The sequence below is a fragment of the Dreissena polymorpha genome, chromosome 7 (genome assembly GCF_020536995.1).
Source record: "Dreissena polymorpha isolate Duluth1 chromosome 7, UMN_Dpol_1.0, whole genome shotgun sequence".
Classification (NCBI taxonomy): domain Eukaryota; kingdom Metazoa; phylum Mollusca; class Bivalvia; order Myida; family Dreissenidae; genus Dreissena; species Dreissena polymorpha.
In genome coordinates this window covers 10,689,988-10,713,246 of record NC_068361.1, presented here as the reverse complement: position 1 = coordinate 10,713,246, position 23,259 = coordinate 10,689,988, and the positions used below count along the sequence as shown (strand labels likewise).

The 23,259-nt window shown below is 37.0% G+C and overlaps 1 protein-coding gene across 3 annotated transcripts in view; it reads left to right on the top strand.

The window, feature by feature from the left end:
- LOC127840048 (low-density lipoprotein receptor-related protein 4-like) overlaps positions 1-23,259 on the top strand; it is a 212,388-nt gene that overhangs the window by 4,049 nt on the left and 185,080 nt on the right. For all 3 annotated transcript variants that reach the window (XM_052368438.1, XM_052368437.1, XM_052368439.1), the window contains exons 4-17: positions 497-601; positions 1,393-1,564; positions 5,861-6,104; positions 6,801-7,002; positions 7,796-7,924; positions 8,124-8,328; positions 9,492-9,582; positions 11,489-11,586; positions 12,463-12,508; positions 13,199-13,422; positions 13,974-14,158; positions 19,795-19,926; positions 21,179-21,386; positions 22,130-22,250. In XM_052368438.1, the coding sequence (XP_052224398.1) occupies positions 497-601; positions 1,393-1,564; positions 5,861-6,104; positions 6,801-7,002; positions 7,796-7,924; positions 8,124-8,328; positions 9,492-9,582; positions 11,489-11,586; positions 12,463-12,508; positions 13,199-13,422; positions 13,974-14,158; positions 19,795-19,926; positions 21,179-21,386; positions 22,130-22,250 (2,162 nt within the window). The remainder of the gene's footprint in view (positions 1-496; positions 602-1,392; positions 1,565-5,860; positions 6,105-6,800; positions 7,003-7,795; positions 7,925-8,123; positions 8,329-9,491; positions 9,583-11,488; positions 11,587-12,462; positions 12,509-13,198; positions 13,423-13,973; positions 14,159-19,794; positions 19,927-21,178; positions 21,387-22,129; positions 22,251-23,259) is intronic.

Genomic DNA, 23,259 nt, shown 5'->3' with positions numbered 1-23,259 from the left:
GGTATGCGCTGTTTGCTTAAAGGAATTTCTGTAAGAAATATTCTAAATATTGAAATAAATATAATAGACATCCCTAATTTTGGAAATAAATTGATCCCATTTAGAAGGATGGGACAGTCCACTAGGAATACATGGGTAAATACGCACTTAAATGTTGGTGCTTCGTAGTGCTCTCTTAAAGGTGAAAGTCCTCATCGCTGTTTCTTTCACACGTTTGAAATTGACACGTAGCACGTGTGTTTGCACCAATTACATAAATATATATTAAATGAGCTTGTAGTATAATAGTTTTGTATAGTTTTTATGTAACACCTGTTTCATGGTGGAATCAGTTTCCTTTCAAAGATACATCCAATATGATCGAAAGCTTTGATCGCAAGCCGAACACACTATTTGTATAATACCCTTTAACAATGAATAACAATGCCGTTCACAAAAGAAATATCTCAATAACAAAATATGTTAATATTTCAAAATATACGTGGTATATTTACAGCGTTTGGAGTGGATAAGCAGGTATTCTTGGCTGATGCATCAACCTTGACAGTGTATAGCGTTGAAATAGACGATCCTGCCAAACGAAAGACTTTCATCGATACAGGTATAGTTTACAGGTCATTCAACTGTGTTATGTTGTCATTCTTAACCCATTTATGTCTAGTGGACTCTCCCATCCTTCTAAATTGGATCAATTTATTTTCAAAATTAGGGATGTCTAGTATATTTATTTCTATATTCAGAATATTACTTACAGAAATTCCTTTAAGAAAACAGCGCAGACCCAGATGAGACGCCGCATCATGCGGCGTCTCATCTGAGTCAACGCTGTTTGCCAACCCATTTTACTAGACGATAGGAATAAATGGGTTTAATCAGTTCCTTGGAAGTGTTTAAGTCTATGACAAATAAATTAAGATTTGCGTGTAATAGTTTTTTTCCTAGACGATTTAATGATACAGTCTCTGAAATTTATTTCAATATTGTTAGAAAATAATTGACGTGTATATGTCTGATATTTTTATTGTTTCTTTACATTGATAGAGTATAACCTATACATAAGGTAATGTAAAATTTACAAATTTCAAAACATATTGCTTTTCTCACGATTGATTGATTGCAGGTAAATCAATATTTTCCATGTTCCCTTTATTTGTCAGTTGAAAACACACAACCTGTCCTGTTAAAATCATATGTAAAGTCTGTATAAAACAGACGCACATATGTATGTGTAATACAAATCCATATTTGCCGTTGTTCTCCTTATATGTCTGTTGAAAATACATCGCATGGCATGTTACAAATTTATATAAAGTCTAAATAAAACAAACCCACATATGTTTGTGTAACTTGTGTAACACAAACGAACCTGTGGCATATATTATTTGGTTCCAGGCTTGTACTCAGTGAGCTCAATGGCAGCAGACCTTCTCACCGGAAACATGTACGTTTCGGACCCCAAACAAGGAAGAGTATTCGTTTGTGCAACCAAGAGTAGTGTCCCATGTTCAGTGGTCCTGGATAACCTGAAAAATCCACATTCAGTGATTGTCGATACCATTAACAGGTATGATAAATGGTTGTTGATGTTAATTATTAATGCTGTTCTAAAGCTTGGTGTATATTATTCGTGGCTGTTGTGTTTTTCTATTACAATTCTTCCCATGAAAAGAATGTTGTAACATGAAAAAAAGGCATCTAGTTAATCTTAATCATTACTAGATAGTAACTTTTTCGAATACCAGAAACGGCTAAAATTTGTTGCATCCTTGAATCTTAGATTGTTTTGGTTTATTTAAGTAATGTTGACGACAAAGACCGAAAATTTCCGGAACTTGTGTGACATTGCAAAACAAATATTACACTAACAGTAAATAATCAAACAGGGAAAATAATATTGCTGATATGGCGATATTAAAATAGGAAAGAACATACAGTCATATGACCACACAGATTATTGGTAGATTTATCATTATTTTCCAGTTAGTCTCATATTTCTTAAAAATACATATACATCCTCTATAAACACAATACCCTTGTATAATTTGACTCCTGTTCAATAAAAAAGGACTGCTTTCCAATTATAAAGAAAGGATTACTTGTATAGCGGATTCGATTGGTCTAACTTACAAAACATCAATCATATAAATTTGAGTTCTATTAATTGTCTACACATAGCTGTTACTGGAACCCGTTTTTATGAAAAATAATATTTTTGGTGACAATCGTTGTACATCTTCAAAAAAATACATAAAATTCATAAGCAAGCAGCATATATGAGACGATATGCTACTATATCGGCAATCATTGTTATTGTATGTTTCTATCCTAAAGCTAAGAAGTTGTTGATACACTTGTCTCAACGGCGGAATTTTCTCAATCGAAAAACTATAATACATTGATCAAAGGAGGAACCGAGATTTAAATGTACTTTGCACATCCCCATTCAAACTTTGTCAAAACGCTTCGATAGTTGTCAAAAACCGACAAGCGCAAGCAATTAACCCTTACAGCGCTGGAACCGAATTTTAAAGGCCTTTGCAAACAGTTTGGATCCAGATGAGACGCCACAGAACGTGGCGTCTCATCAGGATCCAAACTGTTTGCTATCCTGATAGTATTCTTTGAAAAAACTCTAAGAAAATGCTAATTTAAGAAATTCAGCAGACAACATTTTAGCAGACGACAAATTTCCCAGCATGCAAATGGTTAACATTGTTTACATGCACATCGATTCACTGCGGCTAGTTTTATTCGTATGGGGCATTATAATATCTGCATCATTGTAGTTACTTAACATATGAAGCAAACATTTGGCACATCTACATAAAAAGAATGTCACTATATCATACTGCTGTTATTTCATAATTACTTGCCATTTATTATGTCCCGCCCGAATCGGGGTGATATAGATTTGGCGTTGTCCGTCCGTTCGTCTGAGACCGTCCGTCAGTCAGTCAGTCAGTCCGTCAGTCCGACCGTCCGTCCTTCACATTTTTCAGGGCTATATCTCAGATACCATGCAAAATTTCAATATGAAACTTAAGGTATAGATATCAATGAGGAGAAATGTCATGCACAAGAACTATAACCCTTCACTTTCTTAAATAAGAGTTATTGCCCTTTGTTGTTGTTTTTATGATGGAATTTTTCAGGGCTAAATCTCAGATTCGCTTAAACATTTCAACATGAAACTTCATGGGTGTGTTAAAAAAACAAATGGCAGAATTGCCATGCACAATAACCATAACCATGCAATGTCTTAACTAAGAATAATTGTCCTTTATTGTTTATCTATGATTTAATTGTTTAAGGATATATCTTAGATACGCTACACGATTTCAACATGAAACCTCGTGGGCATTTAGATATCAATGAGGAGATTTGAAATGCATTGAAACAATTACCCTACACTTAATTATTTCTTATTAATCATTACCCTAAGAGATTTGCACCGATCCATAAACAAAGTTTTTTTGCGGGGGATATCAATTCAACGAATGTACTTGTTTTATGGTAGCAATAAGCGGAACGAGTGATAGTGACTTTACATGAAGACGTGACTGTGCAAAAATACACTGTTTTGGATTTTTTGTAATCAAAACAGAACAGAACAAAAAAATTAAAGACTTGTACATAGTACACCATCAATTTAACCATGTTATAATACACAGGTACTTGAAAAAAAAATTTGGTCCTTATATATATAATACGAGTAAAGGTATCCAAGGCGATTTTCGGTCGATTTTTCACAATAAAACAAGAACTTTGCTACGAACTGCACGTACGTTTTTCATTTACTAAGTTTTCCTTCGAACCACGTCGTTCTTTAGCCCCAGTTGAACGGTAAAAAGTCGGAAATTCAGAAGAAACAGCACATTTAGCGTACTTTCACTTTCACAACCACCATTGTGAGGAAGAAATCGGTGGTACGAAAAGAAGACGTTTCCATTGGTTGAAAATAAAATTGGTTAACTTGTTCTATAATTTACGACTCATTCAACCAATCGACAACAAGATACAATTTAGCGCGTTCCAACAATAACATGTATGCTGTGTTGAACTTACATGCTATACTAATTGGTGTATTTATACTTTTTCTGAGTATTTTTGTTCTGCCGTTACTACAGAACGATGCATTTCGAAGGAAAAGTTAGTAAACGAAAAACGTACGTGGAGTTTTTCGCAAAGTTCTTGTTTTATAATGAAAAATCGACCGAAAATCGCATTCATTCATTACTGACAGCTGGACGTCCGGAATTACACACTTCAATTTTGGGGTCATATTTGTGAAACTTTTAGCTGTTTTGGACATACTTGGTGGATTTTCATTAAATAAAAGGTATTTTATCATAGATGGACGATTCCTGCTTGCAACCACAACGACATATGTGTGCATTGATTGATAATTCATGCTGTTGGATTGTGTTATTCAATACACCTGTGAAATCATCGTTGCATACCTTTACTCTTATTATATATATAAAGACCAAAAATTGTTTTCAAGTACCTGTGTTATAATACATAAATCAAAAGGTCATGCGAAGCGGAATGATCATGCAGTAATAAGTATTGTACATACAATATAACGTAATGTATGACAGTAGTTTAGAAAAAAAATGTAATTTTACAAAATATTTATCTGACAATCGCTATTATGCTGTTAATATTCATGTTGATATTCTAAACTGGTAAATTGACTATCTTGCGCATACAATTCGTGTTATTATGCTTATAATAATAGTAAGAAGTAGCACACATATTTGTCCTATAGAACATAGATTCCATATGGCAGAAAATAAAACAACCAGACACGTCTGTTTGTATCTGTCTGTAAAACAATATTCTTTTTTTCATAAACGAATGCTGGAAATAGATCATATTACAAATACCATATGCTCAATTATGGTAATAACAATAATAAGGCCCTCACTTAAGAATATGTGGCTTTTACCACTAGTCCGCCTTTGTTAAGATATATCTCCACGTTTAATGACAGGGTGCCAGTTGTAACCCGTTGCATAATTATTTTGTAAAGTGTCAAACTATGTTGAATAATTATAGGAAACAATGAAGTGACTGCGTTCAGATGTTGCATGACACACATAGTGTAAACATGAGTGATAAAAAAAGAGTTGTATTCACGGTAACAACGAAGTAAAACCAATGCGTTTGCTATACTACCTTCGCCAATTTGAAAATTGTTCAATCTGCTTCATGAATTGTCTTCTTTATCGACAATTGCAAAAAGCAGCCAGATACCTGTAAGATAATATGAGCCTTGTTCTGAGAAAACTGGGCTTAACGCATTGGCGTAAAGTGTCATCCCAGTCCGCACAGGCTAATCAGGGACGACACTTTCCGCCTAAACTTGATTTTCTGTAAGGAGGACTTCCTTGAAACTAAAAATACCATAAAAGCGAAAAGGGTCGTCCCTGATTGGCCTGTGCGAACTGCACAGGCTTATCTGGGACGACACTTTAAGCACATACATTATGCCCGGTTTTCTCAGAGCACGACTCATATGTTTTCCTATTTATTTACTTAATCGTCTGCAGACTGGGATGAAGTTTGAAATAATTGAATTTTCCGAACAAACGCAAGTCGCATCTTTCAAGCGGACCAATTGTTAGTTGTTTGTAGTACTCGTATACCTTATAGTATAATTGAGAATCACGGTATGCCGACTACACCGCACGGTATGCCGACTACACCGCACGGTATGCCGACTACACCGCACGGTATGCCGACTACACCGCACGGTATGCCGACTACACCGCACGGTATGCCGACTACACCGCACCTACAAGATAATATGTTATATTACAAAACAAACTTGTGCAATTGTATTTCCCTTTCCCAGGAGCCTTCTCTGGTCCGAAGCGGGTAGTGGCAATGTTCTGGGTTCGATTTCTACGGCACGCATGGACGGAAGCGAGCGACGTGTTCTGGTCGACCGACTTGTCCAACCAAGTGCGTTGGCCCTAGATTCATTGTTCCAAGAGATTTATTGGCTAGAGTTTCTCGACGTTGATTGGATAGATGGAACCCCTGACGCTGATCACGTGATCAAAGCGATGAAATTGGACGGCAGTCGACAAATCAGGGTAAGTCTTCTTTGTTTGATATTTTCTGGCAATAGGCCCTTTTCACAATCTGCCAAAAGCGCTAAGTCACCTGACTCGCAGAACTCGGGAACGAGGTTGAACTAGATGCCATTTCTTATAGTGCCTGGCAACGCCGCATCTGAGTTCAACCCTGAAATATGTTGCATATTTTTTGCCAATTGGTCTTCATAATTGAAACAATTTTACATATGGGTACAACGGTTTCATTACAGAGATTTTTACATACCGGTACACAAAAGTATTTATTTTCCCTTAACACAGTTCAGTACAAAACCAGATATGTTATTTTTCGTAATCAAATTTCACTCCACTCCTAACTTAAGAATTGTCTTTCTTCCTTCATTTTTCATTTAAACAAAACCCAAAGATGTCCACGATTTGGTTTCAATTTATCTTTTGGTTTCACGTTCAACATGCAATTTTTTGTTCTGAATGCATGATATATCTAACAAAAAAATGAAGAAAATTCGTAGACCAAATGTTCATCGTTTAAAGTCTTTGTTATATAATTAAAATCTAACAACATACAGTTAAAACAGAAGTACGAAGTCATCCTGTTATTGAATGTTTCACATTGTCATAGTTTTAACGGTCTAGACCTTTTAGTTAAATTCTGAAACATTGTCTCAAATTAAGAGGTTAACCAGTAAAATTAGTTTGTTTCTCTTGTTTCAGACTGTATTTTCAATGAGCAATTTCCAAAATCCTACATTTTCACTGCTTTCTGATACCATCTATATCTCCGAGGGAAGACGTGCGTTTCAGGTCAACAAATGGAACAGACAAACCATGCCCATGTTTGATGGAGTTCCTGGCGTGATTTATAGCTCTTCCATTTACCATCCTATTCTATGCAAAATGACGGAAGACGAAACAAGTAAATAATCGTTTCTGACGTTCTGCTCTTACCGCAAAAAACAATCATTCGCTTCGAATAATTGGAAAGCTTTTAAGGACCGCTTTTAAAGGGACTTTTGTACATTTTGGTAAAATGTCGATTTTGAAAACTAGTATTTGTTTGTACACAAGGAATGCATACTTTATTTTTGAACAAGCAAAAAAACAATCATGACTTAGAAAAAAATGTTACATGTATTGGTTCAGCACTGTATAACAGGCAATTGAAATCGGTAAATTATTGGATCATTTGTAATGCCTTTTCGATAATTAGGAAATTATGTGTAGTACACACATAGCGTTTATAATTCGCAGATTATTTTTACAGCTAGCGTGGCGCTGTGATAGGGCACTAACTTTTTACCTACATATGGACATGGTTTAAATACCGCGGTAGCCAATGCTTTGTATTGGTGTTGTTATTAGTTAAGACTTTTCAAAACAGTAGAAAGTTATTAGTAAACGTGTTTAAAATTAGTTGATTTCATGAAAACAATGTGAAAAAGCCCCTTTAAAATTAGTCTTACAGACCTTTCGATATACAAACAAATCTCTATTTGACTAGTAATCAACAATTCCAAACAGAGATTTTGACGTTTGTTGTATTCAATTGTTATCAAAGATTAATATTCAGATACATATAATGTCAGCTTCGAAGTTGGTTGTCTTAATTTATATGAAGTTGCTGTACACAAAACTTGTACTGAGATATTTCCCTAAAGTTTCAATTATTTTCTAACCAATCATACTAATTTCTTAATTTATACTTACAGCGTCCACTCCTTGCAAGTCCGACCCATGCAGCCACATCTGTGTACCCATTTCTAACCGAGAACCAAATGATTTCCGATGTTTATGTCCGCCAGGATTGAAGCTTGACAACGAAGGGGAGTGTATCCCAGGTAATTATGCCCTGCTAACAGTTACCTCCCATTAGGGGGCATTGTGTTTCTGACAAACACATCTCTTGTTTGTGAATATTACACTTGCACAATTATATTTTCGCAAATTAACAAGTTGCATATTGGAACGTATTTTACTATATTTTGGATGGACGAAAAAAAACGAGCCACGACGTGATTCATTTTCATCGACTTTCAGATGACGACGCAGAGGTTCTTGTGGTCGCTTGTCAAAAGGGCCTATACCAAGTCCCAGTGGACTATGTCGGCCTCGCCAGCGAGAGAGCGGAGTGTATTGTTTCTGGGGATATCGACGTTATTGTTCACGAGCCGAACAGTAGACGTGTGGTCTTCCACGACGCTGACGAAAATGAGATAACAGTTGCTGACATTGATCATTTAAGGTATTTAAGGTTATTTTTAGCTCGGCTTATTCCGGAGAAAACCCGAGGTATTGTCATAGCCAGCTCGTCGTGTCGTCCGCCGTCCGCGTCGTGCTAAAACCTAAACATTGGCTCTAAAATCGAAGTGCTTACACCTACAACTTTAAAACTTCATATGTAACTGCACCTTGATGAGTTCTACACGCCATACCAATTTTTAGGTCACTAGGTCAAAGGTCAAGGTCACTGTGACCTCGAATATAAAACTGTAATATAGGCTCTAAAATCAAAGTGCTTCCGCCTACAACTTTGAAACAGTTACCTTTCTTCCTTTTCTTCTGGCAAGCTTTCATTTATTCAAAACTGCACCCACAGCCGAGTGTTGGCATTCGCTATGCGGTGCTCTTGTTTGTAGTTTCGGTTCATTTTTGTAGTTTTTGTATTTTTTTGTAGTTTAGGTTCATTTTTATACATGTTTGGTATTTAGGTAAATTTTAAGAAAAATACTGTAAAATCATCCGTATTTGACGGCATGAAATTTCGTGGTTAAAAAGAAATACTTCCGTGCACACTAAATTCGTGCATTTCTGACTATTGGGGGAAAATGAGGAATTTGCTAAGGTCATGTTCTCATGGTTTTGTGTTATATTCGTTGATCTGTAAACCCACGAACATAAACGAATAGTCATGCCTCACGAATTGTAAAGTGTTTCAGTATCGCAGTCTGTTCAGGTTTTATGCTGTTTGCTGCTCATCACTATGTAAGGGTTGGAAATGAAACCTTTAAAACTAGAATCTAGTAAAAAATAGGTTTAATTACATTAAACATTTTGAGGCATTACAAATGCGTCAAAATACGTATCATAGTGGCAAAGTGTTAAAACTCTTAATTAAAAAGTAAAATAGAACGCTCAACATATCAATTATCAGTAGTGTATTATCAGCAAAATGCCATCATTGGTGCAAAAGCAGGCAAATTAGTTGAATTTATATCCTCCGCCAAAAATAAATTTTGTGACGGACGGACGGACAACGGTAATTATATATCCCTTCGCCTTTAGCGGGGAATTAAAATTAAATAAAAAATTAAAGTATATCCGACACAATTGAAGAAAACAAAAACATTCCCGGGCTATTTTTAAATTAACTATTGTTCAATAATAAAATTTTCTTTGCAACTGCAGACACAAGAAAGTTCTGTTTTCTGCGGTGCAACAAGTTGAGGGTATGGCAGTTGATATCTCCAGCCGGGTTCTGTTGTGGACAAACAAAAATGTATGTATGAGGTGTTGCTTTAACCCATTTATGCCTAGCGTCCTGAAAAAAGGAAATTGCAAACAGCGTAGACCCAGATGAGACGCCGCATAATGCGGCGTCTCATCTGGGTCTGCGCTGTTTGCTTTAAAACAAATTCTGTAAGACATATTCTAAATATAGAAATAAATATACCAGACACCCCTACTTTTGGAAATAAATTGATCCAATTTAGAAGGGTGGGAGAGTCCACTAGGCATAAATGGGTTAACAACACAGATGAAACTTAAAATTCGAGTAGTAAATAATTACTTGTCTCCATGCATGTGTTTAATGTCAGCAATACAAAAGAATTTTTCTTTGTGTCTATGACCATGTAACCTAAAAATTGTATGTTTTCAGTTTTCACTAAAGCTAACTTTATGAAATCCGTGTGAAATGTCGTCGAAGCATTAATATCTGCTAACATTTGTTGCATCGAAAGCCTTGTAGTACATTATGAATGGAAGCCTTATAGTGCAGAGGTTTACTTGGTGTCATTTGAAGAAATGCTCGCAGACTGGATATCGAACCAGAGGCCTCCCTGATGCAGCTTATGTTTTACTTGTATCTCGAAACAATTCATGTAAAAAACATGATTGTGGATTAATATACACTTATCCCGTTTGATGAATTGGCTTGCTTCAATGTGTTAAGAAATATAATACATCCCTTTAATCAACACTAATCCCGACCATACCAGATACCCGTCAATTAATGCATGTTCTATTATAGATCGATAACCTATACTTTATTCAGGAAAAAGGCAAAATGCCCATCATTCCACATATAACACAATACAAACAAATATATAATTGGTTGATGGTGAGGCATGTTACGTCATGTTAGGTATCTGTACATGGTAACTTAAAGATACAGCAATATTTTGTTTTCATAATAAAACACGTTTGAAAGCAAAACGAGGAAAAAAATCTACCCTTTATCTGTCTGAGACACCTGCTTAATGACATGGAATTATGTATTAAAAAGTGTAAATTTAAAATTTGAAAATAATTTTTTCCAATGCATTTTAAAAGTGTATGTTATATTCTCCAAATATGAAGATCGGAATATACTCAAAAGATGAGTAAAAACACCCCCCCCCCCCCCCAAAAAAAAAATTAGATTTAGGCGACTTAATTAATATTACAACAATAATATTTTGTTTAATACGTGAATTGTATATTCGTAATGCAATAGCCAAAAATAAAGAAAAAACTTAAGTGTAATGACAAAGTGTTTCATTTCAGTTAAAAGTGCATGTCATGTACATTTAACCGTATAAGTTATTAACATATATTTATATATCATATAATAGTTATACAAAATTACGTCAGTTATTTACACACGTATATAGTAAGCGTGCATAGCGGAGGAGCCAAGCGCAAACTGTGAATTAGTATCATGCACACATAGAATATGGGGAAAATGTCCATGCATTCTGATTCACAATGTGAATCATTTGTGCGCGAAACGGTTTTAATGAATAATATGTTCTCCGTGTTTGTTTCTCTGAACATTTTAATATTTTCTGTGTCCCCTATGCTCAATGTTAAACTATGTTCGCATATGTGGTATGCCTTGTAAGTATTGTCTTCCTTGAAATGAAAAATGCTGTATAATATGTAGCCCATCAACCATGTACCTATTGATGCACTTTGTGTAGTTTTTGCTTTTATTGCTTTTTTTGTCTTGGTATGCATTAACTGAGCTTAAATAAATCAACTTGGTAAACTTGAAAAACGGCAAATTTCGTTAAACATTTCAATTTACGGGTAAGCTCATCAAGAACATTCACGATAATTAATATCATAAACAATTCATTCTTTCAGAGTAATGCATATACAAACAATCTGACCATAAACAAATCTTTTCTTTTCTTTTTCAGGGAGAGATTACTGTTGGCAAACTGGATGGCACAATGTCCAGAATCATAGTTAAAGGGCTTGGAAGAATAAGGGGAATCACTCTTGACAGTACTTCAGGGTAAGAGGTCGTATGACTTCCCTTATATCATTCAAATTATCTATGATCTTGATGAAGTTAAACAAAACACGCAATCATAAATGATTGATAATGTAAAAAAAGGAAATTTTAAATTACAATTTATCAAAGGATGACTGATTTTAATGTTCCCCACCACTATAGTGGGGAACATATTGTTTTTGCCCTGCCTGTTGGTCTGTTGGTTTGGTCAAACTTTAACATTTGCCATAACTTTTGCAATATTGAAGATAGCAACTTCATATATGGCATGCATGTGTATCTAATGGAGCTGCACATTTTGCACATTGTGGTGGAAGGTTAAGCTCAAGGTCATCCTTCAAGGTCAAAGGTAAAAAAAGTCAAAGCGGGGCAGAAGGGGACATAGTGTTTCTGACAAACACATTTCTTGTTATTGATGATTCACCATGAAGACGAAATACAATGTTATCATAAAATGTTAGGGATGTCCGGCTAGCGCAGTGGTTGGTACACTCGCTTGACACCTTGGCGACCGGGTTCAATCCCCGTTCCCGGAAGCTTGTGAGTTTGTGTGTGGTCACCATACCGGACAAATGGTGTTTCCTATCAGAGTTTATAATGATTTAATATTCAGTGGCATAAAAACATATTTCAAGGTGCTGTTTGAATTTCAATAATTACAGAACATTAAGCTTGGGGAATATAAACAATTTTGCATTTGCAAGCAAAATTTGGTATTTTCACTTTATACAAAACATGTTGGTGTTTTCAGCCTCAGTATTAAAGCTACTGCCATCGGATCTATTTCAAGACCGAGCGTGCACAAATAGGTTTAATACAAATATGTTTTCAATAGGATATACATACCATTTGTATTTACTCTTTTTCCAACTTTAGGCTGATGTACATTACTGAGTGGGGCAACAGTTCCAGAATCATTCAAGTGAGTCTTTAAACCATTTATGCCTAGTGGACTCTCCCATCCTTGTTAATTGGATCAATTTATTTCCAAAATTAGGGATGTCTAGTATATTTATTTCTATGTTTATAATATTTCTTACAGAAATTCCTTAAGCAAACAGCCCAGACTCTGATGAGACGCCGCACCATGCGGCGTCTCATCTGGCTTAACGCTGTTTGCCAAGGCCTTTTTCTAGACGATAGGCATAAATTGGTTAACACCTTCTTAAACCAAAGCATCAACCTTGATATCAGGGAACAATTTATCACAATTCTGTTTTTATATTGACATAGTTGCGGCCTTCATAATTTTATTAATTTTTTAGCTGCACGATAATAAGTTAAACGTTAAAATCTCGTTGACATGTTATTATGTCATGGCACTGATTTCTGATTCCTGCGACAGCGCAAAAGCCTTGTACACGATAAACGAAAACCACAAATACACACACATGAAGTAAAAACAGTCACCGCCTCGGTAGAGTAAAGAATTAAGGCTTTAAACCGATTTGCGAGCTCAAAACCTCACTTTTAGCCAAAGCTATTAACTTCATTGGCACACATAACTTTGAAAACGAATAAAACTTGTGTCGCCGCCTTACAAAGGTCAGTGTAATAGTATACATTGCCAAAACTACTTGATGAACGACAATGTTCTTTTTTTTTCCACCAGTGCAACATAGACGGCCAGTCTTGCATCACCCTAGTTACCATACCGGATGGCCATCCAAATGACATCGTCATGGACACACGTGACATGGGCATCATCCTTGACCCTTACGGTCGCAGCTACAAACTGAAGACCCTATTCTGGAGCGATTCCAAGCAAGATGTGATCACCGTATGGCCGTTAGATGTCTTCGCAAAACAGACTGGCTTTCCTCTCACGGGATACAGGTACTTATGAACTAATTACTCAATTGCAGGGAGTGGTTTATTGCTGGTCGACTGATTGTCAGGCGGCTATTCGATCCGTCGGTCTGTCTGCAAAAGTGGAGCTAACTGATGCCCCTGTTCTTAAAGCGACTAAAATGAAACTAAAATTGATCATCGCTATAAAGGATACTTGTTCAAATTCGCTTGTTTCATGATTGACTAGCCGCACTGTCCTCGGTTATGTGCACTTTAAGATTAGCTCGTGTTCAACGTTGACCGTGCTAATTAAAATGTTCCCTTTATTCCATTTATGCCTAGTGGACTCTCCCATCCTTGGATAGCCTAGCCTAGCGTCTAGAAAAAAGGCCTTTGCAAACAGCGTAGACCCTGATGAGACGCCGCATGATGCGGCGTCTCATCAGAGTCTGCGCTGTTTGCTTAAAGGAATTTCTGTTAGAAATATTCTAAATATAGAAATAAATATACTAGACATCCCTAACTTTGGAAATAAATTGATCCAAGTTAGAAGGATGGGAGAGTCCACTAGGCATAAATGGGTTAAACTATTTCAGGAACCCGCACCCGTACGCAATGTCCCTGTCGGATGATAACCTGTACTTTACCGACCTTAACTCCGGTCTACTTCATTTCGTGGAGATGCCGGATTCCCGGACACATCTTTCCGGAACGGTTCAGAATATATCGCTCGGTCTCGGTACTCTATATGGACTGGCTGTGGTCCGGAGGAACACGAAAGGTACACAGTTAAGTTTGAACCCATATGAGCCGTGTTCTGTGAATAGGGGGTTTAATGTATGTGTGTTAAGGGTCGTTTCAGATTAGCCTGTGAAGTCCGCAAAGGCTAATCAGGGACAACACTTTCCGCTTTTATGCTATTTTCTGTTTAAAGAAAGTCTCTTCTTGCAAAAATCAAGTTTAGGCGGAACGTGTCGTCCCTGATTAGCCTGTGCGGACTGATCAGGCTAATCTGGGATTTCATTTTACGCACATGCATTAAACCCCCATTTTACAGAGCACGTCCCAAATAATACATAAGGTTTGCTCAATCGCATGGAAAACCATGGTAAATTCATGCACTCTCTAGTGTCTTCATGGGCAGAAAAAGTGTATGATCTCTAATGATATAGCACTGAGAATGTCCCCAGGGTAGGGGATAGAATAAAGGGCTCTGGATATCTGACGGACGCTGTATTCACTACAGCACCATGTCCTTCGTGTGCATTCCCTGGGGAGTTTAATTGGTTAGAGTCATAGCGGACGCGCAGCTTTTCTTACGTCGCTCGCCGCCCCCGACTCCATTCTCTTTTAACACAAAATAGTTTGACAAAAAATACAGCATGGCTTCAAAAGGTCTCTTTTTTGAAAAACACCGACTCGTTTAAACTGTGAATGGTAGCTTGGTAACTACGCGTGTCCTTTTATGTATGTTGAGAGGACCGAAAACAAAGGAACCTTTTAACCCGTTAATACAGTTTTATGTGGAAATTAAAGTAATTGATAATGTAATCGGTTACTGCCGCCCAACCCCTCTTTCAACTCCTCCGCCATGGAAATCGGTTATTTCACAGACTTTGGGGTCATTTTACAGCGTTGTTGATAGTTTACGAAAGTACAACACGTTTTGTGGTCAATCGTTATCATCTTTCCGGTCAGTTGTGTCTGCAAAGACACGGTGTTTCGTCACATGGTCAGTAAACTCGGGGCAGCATATCTTGTCTTGTCTGTGGTTTTACTTGACGTTGTTTACATAGTGTCCACTTAGTCATTTTACACTGTGCAACTACTCTGCTCGAGGGGGTAACCAATAGGACGATAATTTATCACGATTTTGACCTGAATTCTTTGTATTTTAAGTGTTCCCATAAGGAGACCATATAATAGTCGCACCGTATATCCGGGTTTTTTTGTGTGGCTTGTATGGGTCCGTCCATCATGTTTTCGTTTCTGCTCAGTAACTTTTACATCTCTGGAAGAATTTTCATTTTGCTCTAAATTATTATTCTCCCATTTACACAGAATCGTCGCGAAGAACAACGATATTCCTCGGTCAAAGGTCAATGTTACAATTCAAAGTTCAGATGTCGAGATATTGTGGTTCCTTTAACATTCGTGGCAGAATTGTCGTAGTACTTTTGATTATTTTCACCCATTTCCATGTGATGTATTGCGTAAAACTTATTTTAAAGTATATTAAAGTATAAAAAAAAAGTATTTACATTAACCCATGTATGCCTAGAGTCTAGAAAAAAGGCATTGGCATACAGCGTAGACCCAGATGGCGGCGTCTCATCAGGGTATGCGCTGTTTGCTTTTGGGGCTTTCCTGTATATAATTATGACCCGGTGTAAATGACAACAAGTGCCCCCCGTGAGTTTGAGAACATTAGCCATAATTATGATTGTTATCTACTTGATGTCTCCAAAGTGTGCCAAATGTGGCAGACCTTGGATCATTGTAACAGTTTAAAGCCACACGCCTTGAATGAAATACATGTTAATCAATACATATAGATGCAAATTGAAAGTGGCCAAAATTGTCATTAGATCTATAGCCTAGTAAGCAATTTTTTTATTTTTTTTTCTATTTTAAAACCGAAAGTAGGATTTCTATACGTATTCGTCCATTTCGACAATGGCGATTATTTTTAAGTTTTAAAGCGCTAAAAGGCGGATTCTATCTTGTAACCACCAGATATATCCTATTTGGCAAATATAAAATTATATCTTTAGTCTAGTTAGCAAGTAATTTATAATTTTTCAAACGGTACCGCTTTAAAAACCGAAAGTAGAATTTCTAGACGTATACGTCTCTTTCGACAAACGCGATTTTTTTTTAAAGCGCAAGACAAGCGGATTTTTACCTTGTAACCACCAGATATATTCTAATTGGCATAGATAAAATATGTTTCTTATTTATACTTAGATTTACTATGCCAAATAAGGTGTGTGGCTTTAACGACATTCTGTCCTAGTGCCCGCGTAGTCAATATGACCATCAAAAGCCGGCCAAACATATTTAGTGGAAGGAAGAAATATAAAGATGTTTCGAAGATTTTCTGTAACCCATTTATGCCTAGTGGACTTCCCGATCCTTCTAAATTGGATCAATTTATTTCCAAAATTATGGATGTCTAGTTTATTTATTTCTATATTTAGAATATTTCTTACAGATATTCCTTTCAGCAAACAGCGCAGACACAGATGAGACGCCGCATCATGCGGCGTCTCATCTGGGTCTACGCTGTTTGCCAAGGCCTTTTTTCTAGACGCAAGACATACATGTTAATGGGTTAATTAATAAAATGTGTGGGTGTCATTAATTTTCAACTTAATGACATGGGTATAAATAATGTATTTGTAATCTATAAACGATTTGCGATGCAATGCGATTATCGTGTGTATTTTACCAGCGTCTTTGAAATTAGCCATTATTGGAGAGCTAAAGTGTACAAGATTCAACTGTCAAGGCGGAGTCTTAGAGAATGATAGAATGGCTATTAAATATAATTAAGAATTCACTTTCAAGAACGCTCTGACTCAAAACGTTTAATCGCTGTCTGATATTTCGCACAACCATTCCATTTAAGACATGCCCTTACGAATATGTGCATTGGAACTATTGAACATTGCTGAATTAAGTACGGGATTTTGTTGACATCAGTTCATTTTGTCTCCTGAACTCAGCGGGAAAAGTGTAGCAGGGTATAAGTAATGTTTATGCCAAAATCTCGTTATGTAATTATTCATGTGAAAAAGAAGTATCGTAAATTGTTTATATATATATATATATATATATATATATATATATATATATATATATATATATATATATATATATATATATATATATATATATATATATATATATAAATATCTAAAGGATACGCCGTCGATATTTCCCTTTGAACTTTTATTTGCAATGATTATGTAACTGTTCTTAACGGTTTAAACGCTTAAAATTTCGTTTTAGATACCCGCTTACCCTGTTATTAGTCATTGTCAAAATTAAGTGATGAATAGCGTTCAACATAATACATTCTTTGAAATGGTATGCTAACAGAGCTATATCGATAGCTTAAGAGAGGATACAAACAATTGAGAAAATGTATTCAATTCGCATCAAACAGTTTTGTTTGAACCATATTTTGTGTATTATTTACTCATAAAAATGGAGAAGCAGTGACACAAATATGGCAACGTGGTTGAAATTGTTTTGTCAAGCGTTTAAGCATTTCCGTGCAGATAATGAGCCTTGTTATGAGAAAACAGGGCATAATGCATGTGCGTAAAGTGTCGTTCGAGATTAGCCTGTGCAGTCAGGGACGACACTTTCCGCTTTTATGGTACTTTTAGTTTCAAGGAAGTCCCTCCTTACCGAAAATCAAGTTTAGGCGGAAAGTGTAGTCCCTGACTTGCCTGTGCGGACGACACTTTACGCACATGCATTGTGCCCAGTTTTCTCAGAACAAGGCTCATAATGTCCATTTGAAGCGAATGAATTTAATATGGTACATAGCCCAATACTGCTGTGTGTAATGTACGGAATCCATATAGTGCCATCTATAATCTCGTCAAAAAGGCGATATATCGTGTTAAATATATCGTGTGTCGCCGCGACTGTCGCGCAAACTATCGTGCGTCGCAGCGACTGTCGAGAATAATATCGTGCGTCACCGCAACTGTCGCGAAAAATATCGTGCGTCGCCGCGACTGTCGCGAAAAATATATATCGTGTATCGCTTCGTGTGTCGTGTCTCGCGTTCAAAGCACAGGTGGTTAGCGTGTGGCTATGATATTAATTAGTGAAAACATCATTTTGAATGATAAATAATCATATTATAACGAAAAATTAACTTTTCTGAAAAAAAAAATATTTCACTATCAAATATATATATAACAAGGTATGCAACTCAAAATCAGCCCAAAACGGGGTGCATCGCTTTGAACAGCCATATCTTCATAAATTTTGCAGCGATTTTCACGATCTCGGTCTTATTCAACGCAGAAATGAATTTCCTTTCTGGAAATGTATATGTCTTGCAATATTTTAACAAATGCTGGGTCAACTTTTAAGAAATAACACGATACACAACACGCATGACCCAGTTGACAGTGATCATGCTGTCTTTAAGACTGAAATCTTCACGGAGTAAAGGGCAACTTCCCTACAAAGTTCATGTAGTTCGATACCATAATTCAATAAAACGTATGAAAAAACATTATTACCGTTCTTGTCGTTACATTCTGCATCAAGACTAACTGTCCAGCGCCGTTTGAAACCTTTGTTTACATACATTTCAACTAACTGACATTTTAAACATACGAGTGATTTAATTGGTCCAATGCGGAGGTGTGTCTTTACGACTGGAGATTTCATTCATAAAGAATACATGATCACTGTCAACTGGGTCATGCGTGTTGTGTATCGTGTTATTTCTTAAAAGTTGACCCAGCATTTGTAAAAATATTGCAAGACATATACATTTCCAGAAAGGAAATTCATTTCTGCGTTGAATAAGACCGAGATCGTGAAAATCGCTGCACAATTGATGAAGATATGGCTGTTCAAAGCGATGCACCCCGTTTTGGGGTGATTTTGAGTTGCATACCTTGTTATATATATATTTGATAGTGAAATTTTTTTTTTCAGAGAAGTTAATTTTTCGTTATAATATGATTATTTATCATTCAAAATGATGTTTTCACTAATTAATATCATAGCCACACGCTAACCACCTGTGGTTCAAAGGGCGACACTAGACACAAGTAGCGACGCACGATATTTTGCGCGACAGTCGCTGCGACGCACGATATTTTATTATTCAAATATCGCCCATATTATCCGAATCTCGTGTAATTTTAGACCGCGACACTAGACACACGAAGCGATACTCGATATTTTGAGTCGCGGTGACACACGATATTTGTACTGTTCAAATATCGCTGTAATAATATCGCCTGTCGACTGCTGCGTTTTCAAAAAATCAGGGGAGACAAAAAGGGGATATTTTTACGTCATCAAGCATGTGCGTCATGTCGTATATATATCTTTTTATATAATATTATTTTATAATAATGTTTATGTCTGATCAGCAATTAAAATGTAAGCATCTACGTGCATATAAAGTACATTTGAAGCGAATGAATTTAATATGGTACATAGCCCAATACTGCTGTGTGAAACGAGCATTAATATTAACTACACAGTTGCAAGTCGGGCTTTGTAAATAAGTCTAGTCCAGGTGTTCGAATTGATCAGTTCACTTCTGTGTGACTGTAGTGTATTTATATTTCTTGTCTAGTACATTTATTGTATGTCCCACTGTTTGAGTGCATGTGTTACAAAAATGAGAGGTGCCTATTGCTCATTTAGATTCCGAACACACACGCTGTCTGGTAAACAACGGAGGCTGTTCACACGTCTGCCTGGCGTCCCCTGGAAACGGCAGAACCTGCCTGTGTCCCAGTGACCTTGAACTGTCACCAGATGGGAAAACTTGTACAGGTTAGAAGCGGTAAAGCGTTGATTTTGAACTGTCACCGGATGGGGCATCTTGTACAGGTAAGAAGCAGTACAGCGTTGACCTTAAACTGTCGCCTGATGGGGCATCTTGTACAGGTAAGAAGCGGTAAAGCGTTGACCTTGAACTGTCACCAGATGAGGCATCGTGAACAGGTAAGAAGCGGTAAAGCGTTTGTCTTGAACTGTCACCAGATGGGGCATCTTGTACAGGTAAGAAGCGTTAAAGCGTTGACCTTGAACTGTCACCAGATGGGACATCTTGTACAGGTACGAAGCGGTAAAGCGTTGAACTTGAACTGTCACCAGGTGGGACATCTTGTACAGGTAAGAAGCGGTAAAGTGTTGGCCATAAACTGTCACCAGGGGCATCTTGTACAGGTACGAAGCTGTAAAGCTTTGACCTTGAACTGTCACCAGATGGGCCATCTTGTACAGGTAAGAAGCGGTAAAGCGTTGACCTTGGACTGTCACCAGGGGCATCTTGTACAGGTACGAAGCTGTAGAGCTTTGACCTTGAACTGTCACCAGATGGGCCATCTTGTACAGGTAAGAAGCGGTAAAGCATTGACCTTGAACTGTCACCAGATGGGCCATCTTGTACAGGTAAGAAGCGGTAAAGCGTTGACCTTGGACTGTAACCAGATCGGACATCTTGTACAGGTAAGAAGCGGTAAAGCGTTGACCTTAAACTGTCGCCAGATGGGACATCTTGTACATGTACGAAGTGATAAAGCGTTGACATTGAACTGTCACCCGATTGGGGCATCTTGTACAGGTAAGAAGCGGTAAAGCGTTGACCTTGAACCGTCACCAGATGAGGCATCTTGTACAGGTAAGAAGCGGTAAAGCGTTGACCTTGGACTGTCACCAGGGGCATCTTGTACAGGTACGAAGCTGTAAAGCTTTGACCTTGAACTGTCACCAGATGGGCCATCTTGTACAGGTAAGAAGCGGTAAAGCATTGACCTTGAACTGTCACCAGATGGGCCATCTTGTACAGGTAAGAAGCGGTAAAGCGTTGTTTTTGAGAAATAGATCAAGTAATATTGTAATAATGTATCGACAAAGCAAAGCGGTCATATTAGTCTAATTCTCGAAAAACAACTATTATTATTTATCATTCATTAACAACTTGTTATAAATATTTCGTAAATCACACAAGCAAACTAAAAATATAAGTTGATAAATGATACCATTAAACCGAAAACTAAACATGGGTATACGTTAACTTCAGTTGACGGTCGACTGCCACCAACAACACCCAGCGAATCGACCACGCACCCTCTACTCATCACGGCAAGTGGGCCCCACCAAGACAACGAAATGGCGCCGTCACGTGACAACCACGATAAACTCATGCTCAGTCTTATACTTACGTCGTGCATATCCGTCGCGATCGTGGTCATCCTTGGACTGGTCTTCTGTTTCAACAAAACAAAGAAGTATGATGTTTTATATGGTTGTGTTGTTGTTGTAATAGTAGTTGTTTTTGGTGTGGCGATCGTGGTCATCCTTGGAGTGGTCTTCTGCTTTTACAAAACCAAGAAGTATGATGTTTTATATGAGTTTGCTGTTGTTGTTGTAGATGTTGTTGTTGTGTTTTAAATTTTAATGTTTGATAGACATTCCTATGAATGAACTGAGAACTAAAAAACAATTGAAAATACTGATAGCGTTAAAATACTGTTGGGCAGACAAGAGGCCATGACGTCCTTGTCAAATAATTACACGTACCGATCAAAATTTTAAGTACATCTCCATTATTTTTACAAATTTGTCATCGACCCGACCTCATCCTCAACCAATGCGAAGCAGTTTATTTATATGCAATATGAGCCTGTTCAGTCCGCACAGTCTATTCTAAGACGACATTTTCCACCTAAACTTGACTTTTGCTATGAAGAGACTCCCTTGGAATGAAAAACATCATAAGGGCGGAAAGTGTCGTCCCCGATTAGCCAGCACGGACTGCACGGGCTTATCTGGGACGACACTTAACCCACATGAATTACGCCCAGTTTTCCAAGAACGAGGCATATAATATATAATTTAATATTGCAGAAAACAAAGACGACTGATGCTATTTATGAATCATATAATAATATTTTATGTAGCATACCACAAAGGCCGCTGATTTTTTGCTTGATGCATTTTACAGGTCATATAATACTATTGTATTTTGCAGACGTCAAAGACAGCTCATGGATCGTCTGTCACGTTTCATACATCGACGCTCTGATGACGACCACGTGAAACTATTTGACGATGAACACTCCCAGAGCCCGAGTTTCAAGCATTTCGATGATGTTAGTGGCAATATCTGATTCTCGCTCTCGGAAAACTGGACTTAACCCATTTATGCCTAGTTGACTCGCCCATCCTTCTAAATTGGATCAATTTATTTCCAAAATTAGGGATATCTAAAATATTTATTTCTATATTTAGAATATTTCTTACAGAAATTCCTTTAAGCAAACAGCGCAGTCCCTGATGAGACGCCGCATCATGAGGCGTCACATCAGGGACTACGCTGTTTGCCAAGGCCTTTTCTTCTAGACGCTAGGCATAAATGGGTTAATGCGTGTGCGTATAGTGTTGTTCCTGATTGGCCTGTGCAGTCAATACAGGCTAACATCGATCGAAACATTCCGTCTTCGGTTGATTTTCGGAAAGAAGATGCTTCTTTTAAACGAAAAATACTGTACAAGGGAAAAATTTCTTCCCTGATTAGCTTTTGTGGATTACACGGGAGAATCTTGGACGGAAATTAAAGTACGTGCATTAAGTCCAGTTTTCCAAAAACGCAACTCATGGATTAAAAGAACTTTGGAGAAAACGTAATTTCTGTAGAGCTCTTAATACACCACCGGAAACAAACAGTAAAGTAATCGCAAAACAAATCCTTTACATCAACGGATATCTTTGTAATTATGCAATCATTTTTGAAAAAAAAAGAATAAAGATGACGTTTTGACAACAACCGTCAAGACGGCATCTGCATTTATTTTCTCCAAACTGCAAGTTTTTTTGTAATATGAGTGTTGTGCCAAATTCTAGATTCGTTGTGATAGAGATTATTTACGTTGGACTTTTTCCGAAATCCCGATTTTGTGCCAAGCAAATAAATGTGAGTTAATAATTTCCTGATATTCTTTTTACCCTTATGGTTCATGTTTTTTCCAAAAGAGAACATTATGTATACTTAATGTGATATTTTGTCAAGAGCAAACTTTACATGATAAATGTCTCTATTATCAATACTTTTTTCTGTAATTTGTAACACAGCTATATTCTGGTAGTAAATGTCTGAATAAA